Here is a 14,462-nt window from a genome sequence, read left to right on the forward strand (position 1 = left end):
GTTTGAGATGCACCAAGGACTGGTGCTGGAAAGGCGGGTGGCTGGTATGTGGTTACAAGCTGGCTCCTGGCAGCTAGAGAAAAGCCACCATGTCCATATTCCCATCACACAGGGGGTAAACCCTGTATCCTCTGTTCTTGTGCTGCATCTATCAGTCTTGTGCTCTCTCATGGCTACTTCTGAAGGAGTGTACACAATATTGCTCCTTTTCTAATTTTCAGACACTTATCATTGCTTTTCAGATCTTCCTGAAAGTGGCTGATGATAGTGGTGTGGATGCAGAAACCTCAGGTGGGTGTTATTTTCTCCTGCAATGTTGAATGAGACTTCATGGGAGGTACCTTTTAGTATAGTATTTGAGCTGTTTAAGCACAAGGCTGACCAAGCATAGATATTTCAGGAGTAAAATCTCAGTGCAGGGCTTAGCTGCCCATGGAATAAAGGGTTTAGTGGGTATCTCAAATGAGAAGCGTTTCTGGTCTCACCTGCCTTGGGCAAATGGGTAGCCTTTGTGTATGGCAACATGTCCAGCTATATAATGACATATGCCAGGTGTGACTGGCCCTGTTTCAGACTGAACTGAAAGTTTGCTGTGCTGGTATTTTTAATGACCTAAAATAGCTGTTCTTAGTATACTTAGCTTTTATATACTGTTAACTTCTATTGACTCAGTGGTAGCCTGTTTATTTTGTAATAGTGGAGAGTTTCTAGTGTTTGGGTGTATTGTGAATTACTTGACTGACGCTGTTGTCTGCTCTGAGGAATAGGAAGAACTCTTGGCAGTCAGACTGCTGTAGAGACCAAATAACTTTCTGAGAGTGGCTCATGCCAGCACTGATAAACTAGTGCTAGCAAATTGCACTTGGAGTCATATGCATATTAAGTGAGAATTTTCTTAACAGTGAGAGCAGCCTGTAGTTTCCACACCTAAATAAAAAAAAGTGTCCAGGGCATTGGAAGAATCTTCTAGGGCAGCACACAAAAAATGGTGCATAAAACATGTGACCCCATCAGAGTGACATTCTTGGTTTTACTCCTGCTATGCTGGAGTGAGTCCAGCACAGCTCCTCAGTTTGCAAATGGAAGCATGTAAAACGAAAATGATACTGCTTTAGTTTTTCTGGGGCTAACTGGAGATTAACTGAAGCAGTTTCACTAATCATAACTGCATTATTTTCAGATGGGACGTTGCCAGCCAGAAGGAATAGGCGTGTGTTTGGAGACAGACAGAGCTGCCTTCGTCCATTTACAGAAGATGATGCTTTTGATCCTAATGATTCAGATATAGATCCAGGTACTGCTGGGTCTCAAGCCTGGTTTTTTCTTATGAGTACTGTTTCATGCTATAAATATTGCAGATCATAAAGCTGAGACTGTGAAAGTACTGGTGGTTTCTTTGCCTTTAGGAATAGTGGGCAATGTAGTATTCACAGCCTGTTTAAGACTCCCTCCAAGGCTCAGAGAAATAAGGGTGAAAATGCAGTCATGTGAATTTCTACTGCTATCTCTGCTTACCCCTCTCTCTTTTTTTTTGTTTTTACGAGTGAGAGTAGCTGCTCCAGCAGTCACCCTGTGTCTCCCAACACAGAAGTCCCCAGAGAACATCTCTGTGAGCTTTTGAATCAGGGTCATTTCTTCTTGCCAGCAGAATCCAGAGAGACAGACCTTCTCAGTGGTATGGACGGGAAAGGCTCCTACCAGATAAAGGGCTGGAAGCTCACCCAGCAGCAGTTCATGGCTCTGTTGTGGAAGAGGCTGCTTATTGCCAAGAGAAGCCGGAAGGGTTTCTTTGCTCAGGTGAGAGCACCCAACATGTGCAGAGTCCCTCAGCAGGGACAGCTTTGGACTAAGCGTTGTATTCAGAGTTGAAGGCAAGCAGAAAACTTCAAGGAAATACAGATAAGAAAAACTGGTGTTCACTGCACAGCTGGGCAAAAGGGGGCCTGTGCAAGTGAAAGGATTTACATGACAACCAAGTGGTTACAGTATTCTGGCACAGCAAGGATGCACCTGAGGTTCAAATTCAAATTTGGCCTTGAGAGCAGCATTTGAGACTGAATCCTCTGCATCCTAAGCAAGCATCCTCATCACCACCTACAACTACCTAAAGGGAGGTTGTAGAGAGGTGGGTGCTGGTCTTTTCTCCCAGGTGATGGAGGATAGAACAAGGGGAAATGGTACCAAGCTGTGCCAAGGGAGGATCAGGTTAGAGATAAGAAGGAAGTTCTTTACTTGAGAGGGTTGTCAGAGGCTGGAACAGGCTGCCCAGGGAGGTGGTGGAGTCACCATCCCTGGATGTATTTAAAGAGCGGGTAGACGAGGTACTTAGGGATATGGTTTAGGGGGTAGACAGGAGTGGTTGGACGTGATGATCTCAGAGGTCTTTTCCAACCGAGCAATTCTGTGATTCTGTGAATGCCAGGATAGGTCTTGTATTGGTGTCTAGCAATGGCTTGGTGTAAATAGCAAAGTCCTTCCTGGGAATTTTTTTTGAAAACTTTGAAAAAGTTTTGATCCATTAAGTGACTCATATGTAGCTCCTGATGCCTCTGAGAACATTTGCTTTAAAAAAGGCTTTCTTTTTCCTTGCAATTTCAGATTGTGCTGCCAGCTGTCTTTGTGTGTATTGCTCTCATGTTCAGCTTGATCGTTCCTCCCTTTGGGAAGTATCCCAGCCTGGAATTACAGCCCTGGATGTATGATGAGCAGTACACTTTCATTAGGTATGGTTCTTGTGGCCTAGAAATGGTGCTAAATCCTACAATTCTGCTCTTCTCTCCAAACCTAAGTTACTGAATTCCTTACTAGATTGTTTAAATTTGTTTTCTGTGCTTAGCTCAGAAGCATGTTTTAATAGAGTCCTGATATTTTCTTCAGACATTTAAATGCCAACTTTAACTACTGGCAAGGCCATATCCATTTGTGAATGGTTCAGGAGTGTGTGTGCTCCTTGGCCAAGCATTCTTCAAAGGGAAATCTCCACCCATATCCTTTTCCTGATGTTCACTGTGCTCTCAGCCTGTGTGCATGTTAGCCCACTGGCCTAATAGTTTCTCTGCTGTACCCATAGCAATGATGCTCCAGAAGATGCAGGCACTCAGCAGCTTTTGGATGCTCTTCTCAATAAGCCTGGTTTTGGGACACGCTGTATGCAGGGATACTCCATCCCGTAAGTAGTACTCGGGGCTGAGAAGAGGTAGCCCAGCCCTTGCTTCTGGTCACCCAGTAGATTTAGCTGGCTCTAAGGAATGATAGTCTTGCATGGCCAGAGCAGAATTTAAGGGAAAAATGTTGTGATTACATTCATTTTTCTGCTCAGAACCTTTTAGAAAGTTGCCATGGTGAGGGAATAAGATTTGAGTCCAAGTCCTTCCTCACAGAGATGGTTAATTACTGTTTGGTCCTGAACATGGAAGAGTACCTAGTTATGTTGCTGTATGTTGTTGATTGTAGCTATTCCCATTCCACAATCCTCTGTTTCTAGTTGCACTAGAAACCTAGGTTATCACCCCCACAAACAGCAGCAGAAAGAGTGGAGAATCGGACAATGTGGTGTTTCCTAACTCTGTCACTGATTTGCTGCATGGCCTTGGGCAAACCATTAAAGATCCAGGCTGTGAGTGCAGAAGGGGTGCACAGAGTGGGGTGGTCTGTTTCTAGCCTGGAAGAACTGCAGCTCATGTTCGCAGGATGATGGGGAGAGGGACAAGTGGCCCTATGTGCTGGCCAGTGGTGAAAACTAAGCTGTAGCCCGCAAAACGTATACAGGAGCTGGGTTACTCCATCCATCAGGCATGAGGAGGCTGCCCCCTGATGCTAACTTGGAGAAGAGCAATATTCTGGTGCCCCAAAAGCAGAAATGTCATCCAAGAAGTTACTGTCTGCCATAGTCTTAGAATCATTGAATGTCTCTAGTTGGAAGAGCCCCATAAGGGTCATGAAATCTAACTCCCTGCTCCTTACATGTGACTAAGAGTCTGGACACTCCTTGAACTCTGGATGCTCTGCGTGCTGGAACTGACTGAAATAAAGCACTTGCATGCTGCAGAGCGAATTAGAAGAGAGAAGTGTCTCAACTCTTATTTAAATGGCTTTTAAGCGAAAGCCATCACAGTTATTTTAAAATTGCTTTTGCCTTGCCGCCTGACACAGAGACACTCCTTGCACTGTGGGGCAGAGGGAATGGACCACCGCTTCAGTCCCAGACTCAGTCCTGGACATCTTCTTGAAAGGCAACTGGAGCATGGAGAACCCTTCCCCATCTTGCGAGTGCAGCAATGAAAAGATCAAGAAGATGCTGCCTGTGTGCCCCCCTGGGGCAGGCGGCCTACCACCTCCACAGGTAGGAGGTAGCTCAGTGGTGCTGTGGTGAGGGATGCTCCTGGAGAGCAGAGTGGCTGGGTGTGATTCCTGCATGCAGCACTGCACAGAGTTTGTTTGACTTGGCATCTGCGTTTTCTGATTGGTGTTTATCTGTGTTTTCCCTGGTGATGCCAGCGTGAGCAAGACACTGCTGACATCCTCCAGAATCTGACAGGCCGCAATATATCAGACTACCTAGTGAAGACCTATGTGCAGATCATTGCTAAAAGGTAGCTATTGAACATATCCTGTCCACCAAATGCTGTGTGCCGTATGGGGGATGCTACACAGATCAGACAAATAGATCGGGGCAACCCAAACTCTTCAGCAGTGGGCCAGACCCACTCAGTTCCTCAGACTGTTCTGATCCACAAGTCAAGTGGTGTTTCTGCTTTATTAGTGATGCTATGGCAGCTCCAAGGGGGATGTCCTGAGCCCTGTAGGCAGAGTACATGGAAAGTCTGGAAACCAACCCTAAGGGTTGCACTGAAGAGGAGTGGGGAGGCATATCGCAGATGTGAAAGCCTGTTGCACTCTTTTCTCTGGCCATGTGTTCCACATGTTATACATTGTCTGTCTTTTTTGTTTCCATAGCTTGAAGAATAAGATCTGGGTGAATGAGTTCAGGTGAGTTACTGCCTTTTCTTTAGCTTGTATGTATCCACCAACACTTGAGCACTATATTAAGCAGGACAGACCCATCCTACTTGGCAGTTTATTTTTATATGACTCATTGACTGCCAAATGTTGAAAGAGAATGTTTGAAGATAAACTGGGACAGCCCCAGAGGACATAACTAGAAAGCGTACCTGCCTTATGCGGAGAGCAGTATCGACTTGAAAAATTTGCAGGACCAGCCTCCTGATACTCCATCCTGAGAGGTGCTGTTCTTCCAAGCAAGGGAAGCAGGAAGGTGTCCTGCTTTGCTTGCACTGGCAACAGGGGATAGATGCATTCATTAAACAGAACAGAATACTGAGCAGTCATACATACCTCAGAAACAAGGACCAGGAGACATCATAGCTAAGCAGCACTGTAGGAAGATCAAAGTCATCCTTTCTTGTAAGAGTAGAGGCACTTGCCTTGGATATAGTGCAGGAAGAAGAGACACTTGGTGAGGGAGGAGGACTGATATTTTCCAGAGGTCAGTGAGTAGTCAGGTCTTAGCATCACTTTCTGTCTGAACTTTCAGGTATGGTGGCTTTTCCTTGGGAGCCAGCAGTTCCCTCATGCTTCCTCCAAGCCATGAAGTCACTGATGCTATTAAACAGATGAAGAAAATCTTGGAGCCACCACAGGTGAGCAGCTGTCCCCCATAAACCCAGGATGTCAGAATCCTGTTACTTAGGAGGTGACTTGGAAGCTGTGAAATGAGGAGCGTGTCTATGTTAGTTGTGTACAGTGGCTTCTCCCCTTTGCCTTTGAGCTGAGGTCTCCCAGGCTGGTGTCTGGAAGCAGCAGAAGGCTTGAGAACGTGCTCAGCTGAGTCTTATGCTGTCCAAGTTGCTGATGTGGGTTCTGCCCAACACCAGCGGAAAGCCAGTAGGGATTACAGAGACCTCTGAGTGTTTTATGGCAGGACAGGACAAGCTGCCTCAGGTAATTAAGTTGCCATCTCCTTCAAAACCTTAGTTGAGCCTTCCTGTGCTGAGTCTGCCTTGCCTCTGAAGGTTTCCTGTAACTCTGGTTAATGCTTAATGCTGGGAAAAAAGCAAGCCTAGGACTGACCTCTCTTACCAGTGTGACTGTAGAAAGGAAAGCAGGGAGGAAATCCACAGTTTCTCTGCCTTCTTACCACCTCTGGTCTGGTCGATACAGGATGCAGAATGGAAAGAAAACTGTGAGAGCTGAAAAATGTAGTGTGACCCCCATTAGACTTCAGGACATGAATAAAGGTACTCTCAGAGGGGAAGTAACTGTCTCTTTGCTGTTTGCAGGGGAGTTCTGGAGATCGGTTTCTCAACAGCTTGTCAAGTTTCATGAAAGGCCTAGATACAAAGAACAACGTAAAGGTAAATTAACCAGTCCTCACTTCTGTCCTGCTGTTTGAAGCTCTGGTAACCTAGAGTTATTTTTAACTAGCAAAGTCCCAGCAGTTTGCCTTGGAAAGCTGTGCAGACCAGAGCTCTCTGTATTTACTAGTGGAGCAAATGTAGCTTGTATTCTTGTGTGGGTTTCCCCAAAATCTGTTTCTCCCTTGGAATCTAGGCCTAAGGCCCAGGATCCGTGCTAGCTTCCAGCAGCCTCTTGTGGTTATTAATCAAACTGTATGTTCTATCCATGAGCAAGCTAGTTGGAAGGATATGGAAAGAAATTATATGCCTTCAATAGAGGAAGGGATGTTCTGCAGGGCTCAGGAGCCTCTTGAGTAGCTGAGGTACCTGGTGTCTTTCTGATGCTGATGTGGTCTCTTGCAGGTGTGGTTCAACAACAAGGGCTGGCATGCCATTGCCTCCTTCCTGAATGTGATGAACAATGCCATCCTTCGGGCCAACCTGCAGCAGGGCAAAAACCCTAGTGCTTATGGGATCACTGCCTTCAATCACCCACTCAATCTCACCAAGCAACAGCTCTCTGAAGTGGCCCTGTAAGTCCTGACGTGAATGCAGATGGGTTTGGGCTCATCAGCTGCTGATTATTGGAAACAGGCAACATGTGAGGTGTTGGACTCACTGAAGGACACTCAGTGGCCTGTGGTGTTTAGACTCTAACTTGCTGGACTTACTTTGTGTGTTCTGGGCAGGTGGCAACATGTGCTGTTGAACCCTTGCTGTTGAACTGCACTGTTACACAAGCTTTTTATAGCTCAGAGTCCCTGGAAGCTGCATTTTCTAAGATCCAGTGTCATCTGCTGCTTGGGAGATTCCTCTCAGCCATATCCAGAATGGCGACTCACCATGAATATAGTCATTCTTCTGTCCCAAGGTGCTACCATTTGACTAGGAGCCATTGATAGATCCTGTTCAGTTTTGCCCACTGTCTTAATCTGCAGGGTCCACAGTAATGTACAGAACTTACTACTCTGAGGCATTGAGTAGTCCTCTGCTATCACGACTAGAGTCAGGACTCATAAACTATCTGCAGATACATACTTCAAATCTTAGACCAGTGACAGATGACAGTCAGATACCTCTGAACTTTAAAACAACACAGGGAAAAAACCTCCACCAAACAACCCCCCAACAGTCCCAAGAAATGCATTAAGTGGGAAACAAAGTGGTGCTGTTAAGGAAGGCAGAAAGCAGTCTATTATGCTAAAGTTACTGACCAATTGCTAGGTTGTGGTGCTGTACTTGAGATGCCAACAGGTTGTGTGCGTTCCCTTTGTTGTATGGTTGGAGAAAAACTGCACAGTTAAGACAGGCTGATGTGTTCATCCTTTACCCTGCAAAACAAGGACAGCAGAAGGAGAAATGGTTTCTGCACTGCCCTGCATGAGCTGCCTAACTTCACCTCCAGGGAGCCAGCACCAGCATACAAACACTTTGTTTTCTTCTCTTTTTGTCTAGGATGACCACCTCCGTGGATGTCTTAGTCTCCATCTGTGTGATCTTTGCCATGTCCTTTGTTCCTGCCAGTTTTGTGGTCTTTCTTATCCAGGAGCGCGTCAGCAAGGCTAAACACCTGCAGTTCATTAGCGGTGTGAAGCCTGTGATCTACTGGCTGGCCAACTTCGTCTGGGATATGGTAAGGGCTTTATGACTGTGCTAAACTGTCCTCCATTTGGTGTTCGCAGTGTGTCCATTGCACTGACGTGCAAGGTGCATTTGGGGCCAGTGAGCACCACATTAATTAGTCGAATATAATCTGTCCTGTGACTTTTGTGTTCACTCTCTTGGGGCAGTGGTTCACCTCAGTGGGACAAGGAATGCTGAGCAGAAGATGAGAGGGCAACTATAAGCTCAGTCATCAACATTTATTATGTCACTTTAAAATACCTGCCCCAAAATGTTTGCTTGTGTGGCCCCTTGTTCTGCTCTGTTCAAAGCAGGTTTTTTCAACCTGTGTTGTCCAGAACCTCTGAGAGTCTATTGACTACTTCTAGAGGAACCAAGAAATGTAAATGCATATGTACTACACTGTAGTTCACACGTGTGACACTCAAGAGCCGCCAATTGGAAACAACTTTGAGAACATTGAAGAATGTTGAAAACCATTGATTCAGAGCAGAAAGACACCTTTCATTTATTTTTTTGTCATCTGGAAACAAACCTAAAGCCATGTTTTATACCTTCTAGTGCAACTACATTGTTCCAGCCACACTCGTCATCATCATCTTCATCTGCTTCCAGCAGAAGTCATATGTGTCCTCTTCCAACTTGCCTGTACTGGCTCTCCTCCTGTTTCTCTATGGGTAAGGAATTTCTCATCAGAAGGATGACTGAGAAGACTCTTAGACTTGAAAGGTGCTTGTCTGATGTTGCTGCCTTTCCTCTTTCTAGGTGGTCCATCACCCCTCTCATGTATCCAGCCTCCTTTGTGTTCAAAATCCCCAGCACAGCATATGTTGTGCTGACCAGTGTGAACCTCTTCATTGGCATCAATGGTAGTGTGGCTACCTTTGTCCTGGAGCTCTTCACCAACAACGTATGTTTCCACAGAAGCTGCTCACTGTCTTGGGCTGCTATGATCTATTTCCATATTGATACCACGTTGCCTTCAGCAGCCAGTTCTCCAGAAAGGCTAGCCCCTGACCTGTATCCATTAGCCACTGCAGTGGTTTAAACACAGGCTCTGATGGAAATGGGTTAAAGCCCACTTCAGCAATGTTCACAGAATAGTTAAGGTGGGAAGGGACCTCCTGAGATTGTCTAGTCCTACCTCTGAGCAGGGTCAGCTAGAGCAGATTGCTCAGGGCCATCAGGTTTTCAACATTTCCAGAGATGAGATGGAGACTCCACAGGCTCTCTGGGCAACCTCTTCCACTTCTCAATCCCCCTTAGCATCAAAAAAAATTAATATTTTCTTAGGTTCAAATGGCATTTCCCACGTATTCTTCATTAGGGGTGGTTTCTGTATCCTACAGGCCATTTCAAGCATTCAGACTTTTAGCTGCCCTCAGTTTTGCCTCCTGTGGTAGATATTTTTTCTAACTGTATTAGGAACATACAAATATCACTTCAGTTTTTCCAAAGCAAGATGCCTACTGGGGAAAGTGCAAGTTCCTCTCATGCCTGTTTGCAACACAAGATGTCTTAGCAGGCCCTGTTTCACCCACACTGGTGTGAAGTGTGCCTTGTGGGAGGAGGTTGAGGAGACCCTGTAAGAGCTACCTGTTGGTTGTATGGGTGTATGGGAATAAGGAGGCATCTTTGATTGTGACCTCTTTTGGTACAAGGCATGTTTTAGCTCTGTAAAAACATGTAGATGCTTGAAGATAAGTGCCTGGCAGAACAGGAACCTCTCCTCAGGCTGCTGTGAGTCCAACTTGCAGGCCAAGCCAACTGGAAGACAGGACAGGAAAAGGAGTTGAACTTCCAGTATGGAATAGGGAGGGGCAGCCCACAGCCACTGAGATAACCAGTCTGTGCAAGCACGACTTTCCTGTCTCCTAAACCTGTAGCTTTTCTACACAGTATTGTTTGCTGACACTGCCTTGTAGACTGTGAGTGGCGCACTCTCTCCTTTGGTGCAGTTTGCTTGTATTAATAGCATTTTGAGCCATGCAACAACACTGGCTGTCCAGAGGAGCTATAGCACTGGCTCTTGGAAGAGCATTTCTAATCCCTGAATTTTTGTGGGGTTGCACTGTTGGGAGAGGGAGTGGTCAATCACAACATGGGTCACACTTGGCAGGTGGTGGCTGCTTTCTGCTTGGATGGCTCACTGGCACTTGATTTTTGTCTTAGCAGAAGCTGAACAACATCAATGACATCCTGAAGTCTGTCTTCCTCATCTTCCCCCACTTCTGCCTGGGGCGGGGACTCATTGACATGGTGAAAAACCAGGCCATGGCTGATGCTCTGGAGAGGTTTGGTAAGTGAAATTGTGTATCATAGGAGCAGTGGTCTGAACTGAATAGGTAAAGCTTGAGTCTGCTCCAGATGAGCACCCTTTTCTCCCCTGACTTTTCAGGAACTGAAAGTGCACAATTTGCAGCACAGATCTGATCAAAGCTGGCAAGTCTCCACAGCTGTGCTCTTTAGGGTGTTACAAAGGATGAAGAGTGCATGGCAGATCGATCCCCAGAGCTTTAAGTTATTAGAGGCATTAAATAAAAATGCGTAAAGCCAAGTGTATGGAGAGGATCATTGAACCAAGTGCAAGAAATGTCTAGGATTCTGGAAAGCTGGGTATTTTTTTTTAATGGGAGGCAGATGCCAGGCCTGAGTCACAGTCTTTCATTGCTTCACTAACCTTTCGGGAAGGGGAGGCCAGCTCTTCTTTGGCAGACTGAATTCTCTGGGCCCAAGTCCCAGCTTTGCTACAGGAGGAAATGTGTATGCAGCAACAACTGCCCCCCTGTGTGGTCTGTCCCTTCCTTCCTCCCACTGGTTGCTCTCCAGTTGCCCCAGTGCCCAGCTTGGTGAGCTCTGCAGGAAGAAATTCTAGCCCACCACTCTTGCTCTGGAAAGGTGACTGTGCTCTTCATCTCATTTTGTCAGGAGAAAATCGTTTTGTGTCCCCTCTGTCATGGGACCTGGTGGGAAGGAACCTCTTTGCCATGGCAGTAGAAGGTGTTGTCTTCTTCCTTATCACTGTGCTCATCCAGTACAGGTTCTTCATCAAACCCAGGTAGGTTGTCTGTTCCACTTGACCACTGCAGGCAGGTGAAGTTTTATTTGGTGTCCCTCATGAAGTGGAGAGAACATAAACTATGGCAGCTCTGTCATCTTCTGCTAAGGCTGTATCATGTTGCTCTCTGCAGGCCTGTCTATGCCAAGCTGCCTCCTGTGAATGATGAAGATGAGGATGTAAACAGAGAGAGACAGAGGATAATTAGTGGAGGAGGACAGAGTGACATCTTGGAAATCAAGGAGCTAACCAAGGTGACAGAAATGTTCTGCATTCCTAAGACTTATTGGGACAAAGCCATGCAGTTCACCAGAAACCTCATTCAGAGGAGTTCAGTGGGGTCAAAACTGGAGCGTGTTTAGAGTTGAGTATGTATGGCTCTAATTGTAGTTCTCTTTGACACTGTCCTTCTCATTCTTTTTCTTCTGGTTTCAGATTTACAGAATGAAGCGAAAGCCAGCGGTTGATAGGATCTGTGTTGGAATTCCCCCTGGAGAGGTAAGCTTATCTGTCAAACTCATTGCTTTGTTATTACTGCAGTATTTAAGAGCAACAGACAGCAAAGGGTAGAGTAAGATCAGGAACAGATGATGTTCAAATTACATCAGAGGAAATTGCCTGGAGGTTAAGCAGTTTCTGATTCTGTGTCTATCTGCTTTTGGAGAAGATGCTGAACTCTCAGTGTCAGGGACCAGAGGCCAAACTCCGGTGCCCTCCAAGGTTTGGCACAGGTACGCTGTGGTGGTATTACACCAAGGTGACACCACAGTTAGTTAATTTTCCCAGCCTAAAGATTTATAATTAAAATGAAAGTCCAGAGGGTTGGGGTTTTTTTTCTGAAAATGCACTGAAGACTCCCTCCAGCTGTCTTGAGGGGTCACATTTGCTCCTTCCTATCTTGTCAGTGCTGAAAAGGATGCAGCTGGATCCTATTCTCAAACACACTGTACTCATCTGCTTTTTTTTACCCCCAGTGCTTTGGACTCCTGGGAGTAAACGGTGCTGGCAAGTCATCCACTTTTAAGATGCTAACTGGAGATACAGATGTTACAGGAGGAGAAGCTTTCCTCAAAGGAAACAGGTGAAAGACCTTGCATCTTTCCTCTGCTTTGTGTCAAAGCAGATCCTTTGGTGCTTTCTCCTCCAGCTTGCAAAGCCTTTGTTCCACTTCCAGCAAGTCTAAACTCTGCCCTACTTCTCCCTTTTTCAACTGCTGGCATCTGTTTCAGCCCTTTGCCGAGTCTGGTAAAGTACTTCAGTGGCTTAGCAAAATTCATTTAGTCTGGTAGTCACTTCTACCTGCCCTCTCATGTTTAAGTGCCATATTTTAAAAAAGAAGGGGAGAAGCTGAGAGAAAAAAAATAATTTGGTCAAGATGGACTTTCAAGATCCTGTATTTTTGTTCGTTCAGTGATTCCAAAACCACTGTTTAACTCTCCTCCTTTTAACACCTAAAATAGCAGCATGTACTTGTGAAATCCTAAAAAAGGGTTTTTCCTTTTACAGTATCTTGTCCAACATCCAAGAGGTCCATCAGAACATGGGCTATTGCCCACAGTTCGATGCTGTTAATGAACTGCTGACAGGGCGAGAGCACTTGGAGTTCTTCGCGCTCCTGAGGGGCGTTCCAGAGAAAGAAGTCTGCAAGGTAAAGGAAATACCCCAGGACCTACCCCAGTGACCAGCTGGTCCTGCCTGTGTGTACGCTCCCTGCAATGCGTGCGATGCCATGATGTGAAGCTGCTGAAAATACTTCATGGTGAAATCTGCCCCCCTTCCAGGCCAAACCAAGGTTGCTGTGGTTCTTCAGTGCTGCCTACAAAAGTGTACTAAATGGAAGGGCACATACTTTGGGTCCTGTATTTTCTTAGTGGATGCACTTCTCCAATGAATGACTTCTTTCCTAAGAGTTTAAGGGCTGTGGAGCTGCAGGCCATGCAGAACCTCACCAGCTCTTGAGTTAATTCTTCAAAGACCCAGGGAACGAGCACTCCAGAGCTTAACAGAAGCCTCACGCTCGCTGTTACATCTTTCCGGTTGATCACGCTGCAACATTAAAGTGTTGCTATTTCAGCATTCAGAGATGGGGTTACACTAACAGTCTTTAGGCAATTACTGACAGCTACCTGTATCATACAGCACCCTTCTCAGTGCTGTTTCCGTGAATTAACAGCAGTTCTCACTATACGTGTCCTGGGTGCTGCAGAACAGGAACTGCTGTAGTAGGAAGATGACATCTGTACCTGCTGCTTTGGATAGGGCCATATCCGGTGCCTAAGATATGTCCAGGTAGCGCGAATCCCTCTTTGAGAGTAGTGATGATGGGTGAAAACTGCAAGGTCCTTCAGAGGTTGCTGGCAGGTTCCTCTGTGTGATGTTCCCACCAGCCTCATATAAAAAGGGACCCAGGTCTGAATATGATCCAAGTAATAGCTGAATCTCTTCTCCCAACACTTTTTCATCCCCAGGGCATGCCTGCCTATTGGCATCAGTAGTAATGCTGCTGAATAACAAAACAGATTCTTCCAATCTGTCTCCAGGGCTAAGATGCACCACGGTGGGTTTGCCATGTGTCAGTAGTGACCGTGTCCGTGCTGCAAGCCCACAGCAACTGGAAATGCAGCTAAGGCTGGTGCTGCAATGAGCACTACAGCAGAGGTTTACATGGCTCAGCTGATGTTGAACTCATGCTTGGTGGCCAGTAAGGTGAAGCCAGGGATTTTCTGTTCCCCCAGGGGCAGGACTGTGTATATCCTGATCTACAGGGTGCTTCAAAACCCATGTCTGTACCACATTAGAGCTTCAGATGAGTAGCCCTTCTCAAAAATGTTTTTAAAACCAAAGCCTGTAAGGAAAATCTCACTGTGTAGATGTGCTTATTTCAAGATGATGTGCTGTCTCTTGTAGGTTGGTGAGTGGGCAATTCGGAAACTGGGCCTTGTGAAATATGGAGAAAAATGTGCTGGGAATTACAGTGGAGGGAACAGGCGCAAGCTCTCCACAGCCATTGCCCTCATTGGAGGGCCACCTGTGGTTTTTCTGGTGAGTCTGCAACCTTTGCTCATTAATGTTTTCCTTGGAAAACAGAAAAATCAGATTCAAATGAAGACTACATATTTCATAGCCAACTAACACTTAAATACATCATTAGTCACTTAATCATAAGCAAAGAGCACATGGAAATAAAGATTCCTTATTTAAATGTAGGCACAAGCTACAATGTCCCTCCAGGCTTCTGTTTCTGAAAAATCACTGGGGAAGTGAAAGTCTTCAACATGATGCCCAGCTGCCAGCTCTGTAGCATCTTCACCACCTTAGTACAGCTGCAAAGATTTCTATGCTTACAAAAGAAGACAGCATTCCTG

General features: G+C 45.9%; 1 protein-coding gene across 1 annotated transcript in view; it reads left to right on the forward strand.

The window, feature by feature from the left end:
- The window catches only part of ABCA1 (ATP-binding cassette, sub-family A (ABC1), member 1), a 76,591-nt gene that overhangs the window by 60,216 nt on the left and 1,913 nt on the right, over positions 1-14,462 (forward strand). Inside the window, exons 26-46 of the mRNA XM_010181945.1 lie at positions 243-291; positions 1,181-1,294; positions 1,649-1,797; positions 2,599-2,723; positions 3,071-3,169; positions 4,153-4,342; positions 4,498-4,592; positions 4,957-4,989; positions 5,555-5,660; positions 6,300-6,374; positions 6,780-6,949; positions 7,872-8,049; positions 8,601-8,716; positions 8,805-8,949; positions 10,215-10,338; positions 10,968-11,097; positions 11,231-11,351; positions 11,533-11,595; positions 12,072-12,178; positions 12,604-12,745; positions 14,005-14,139. Coding sequence (XP_010180247.1) covers positions 243-291; positions 1,181-1,294; positions 1,649-1,797; positions 2,599-2,723; positions 3,071-3,169; positions 4,153-4,342; positions 4,498-4,592; positions 4,957-4,989; positions 5,555-5,660; positions 6,300-6,374; positions 6,780-6,949; positions 7,872-8,049; positions 8,601-8,716; positions 8,805-8,949; positions 10,215-10,338; positions 10,968-11,097; positions 11,231-11,351; positions 11,533-11,595; positions 12,072-12,178; positions 12,604-12,745; positions 14,005-14,139 — 2,466 coding nt within the window. The remainder of the gene's footprint in view (positions 1-242; positions 292-1,180; positions 1,295-1,648; positions 1,798-2,598; positions 2,724-3,070; positions 3,170-4,152; positions 4,343-4,497; positions 4,593-4,956; positions 4,990-5,554; positions 5,661-6,299; positions 6,375-6,779; positions 6,950-7,871; positions 8,050-8,600; positions 8,717-8,804; positions 8,950-10,214; positions 10,339-10,967; positions 11,098-11,230; positions 11,352-11,532; positions 11,596-12,071; positions 12,179-12,603; positions 12,746-14,004; positions 14,140-14,462) is intronic.

Source organism: Mesitornis unicolor, unplaced genomic scaffold, assembly GCF_000695765.1.
Source record: "Mesitornis unicolor isolate BGI_N332 unplaced genomic scaffold, ASM69576v1 scaffold26083, whole genome shotgun sequence".
Lineage (NCBI taxonomy): Eukaryota > Metazoa > Chordata > Aves > Mesitornithiformes > Mesitornithidae > Mesitornis > Mesitornis unicolor.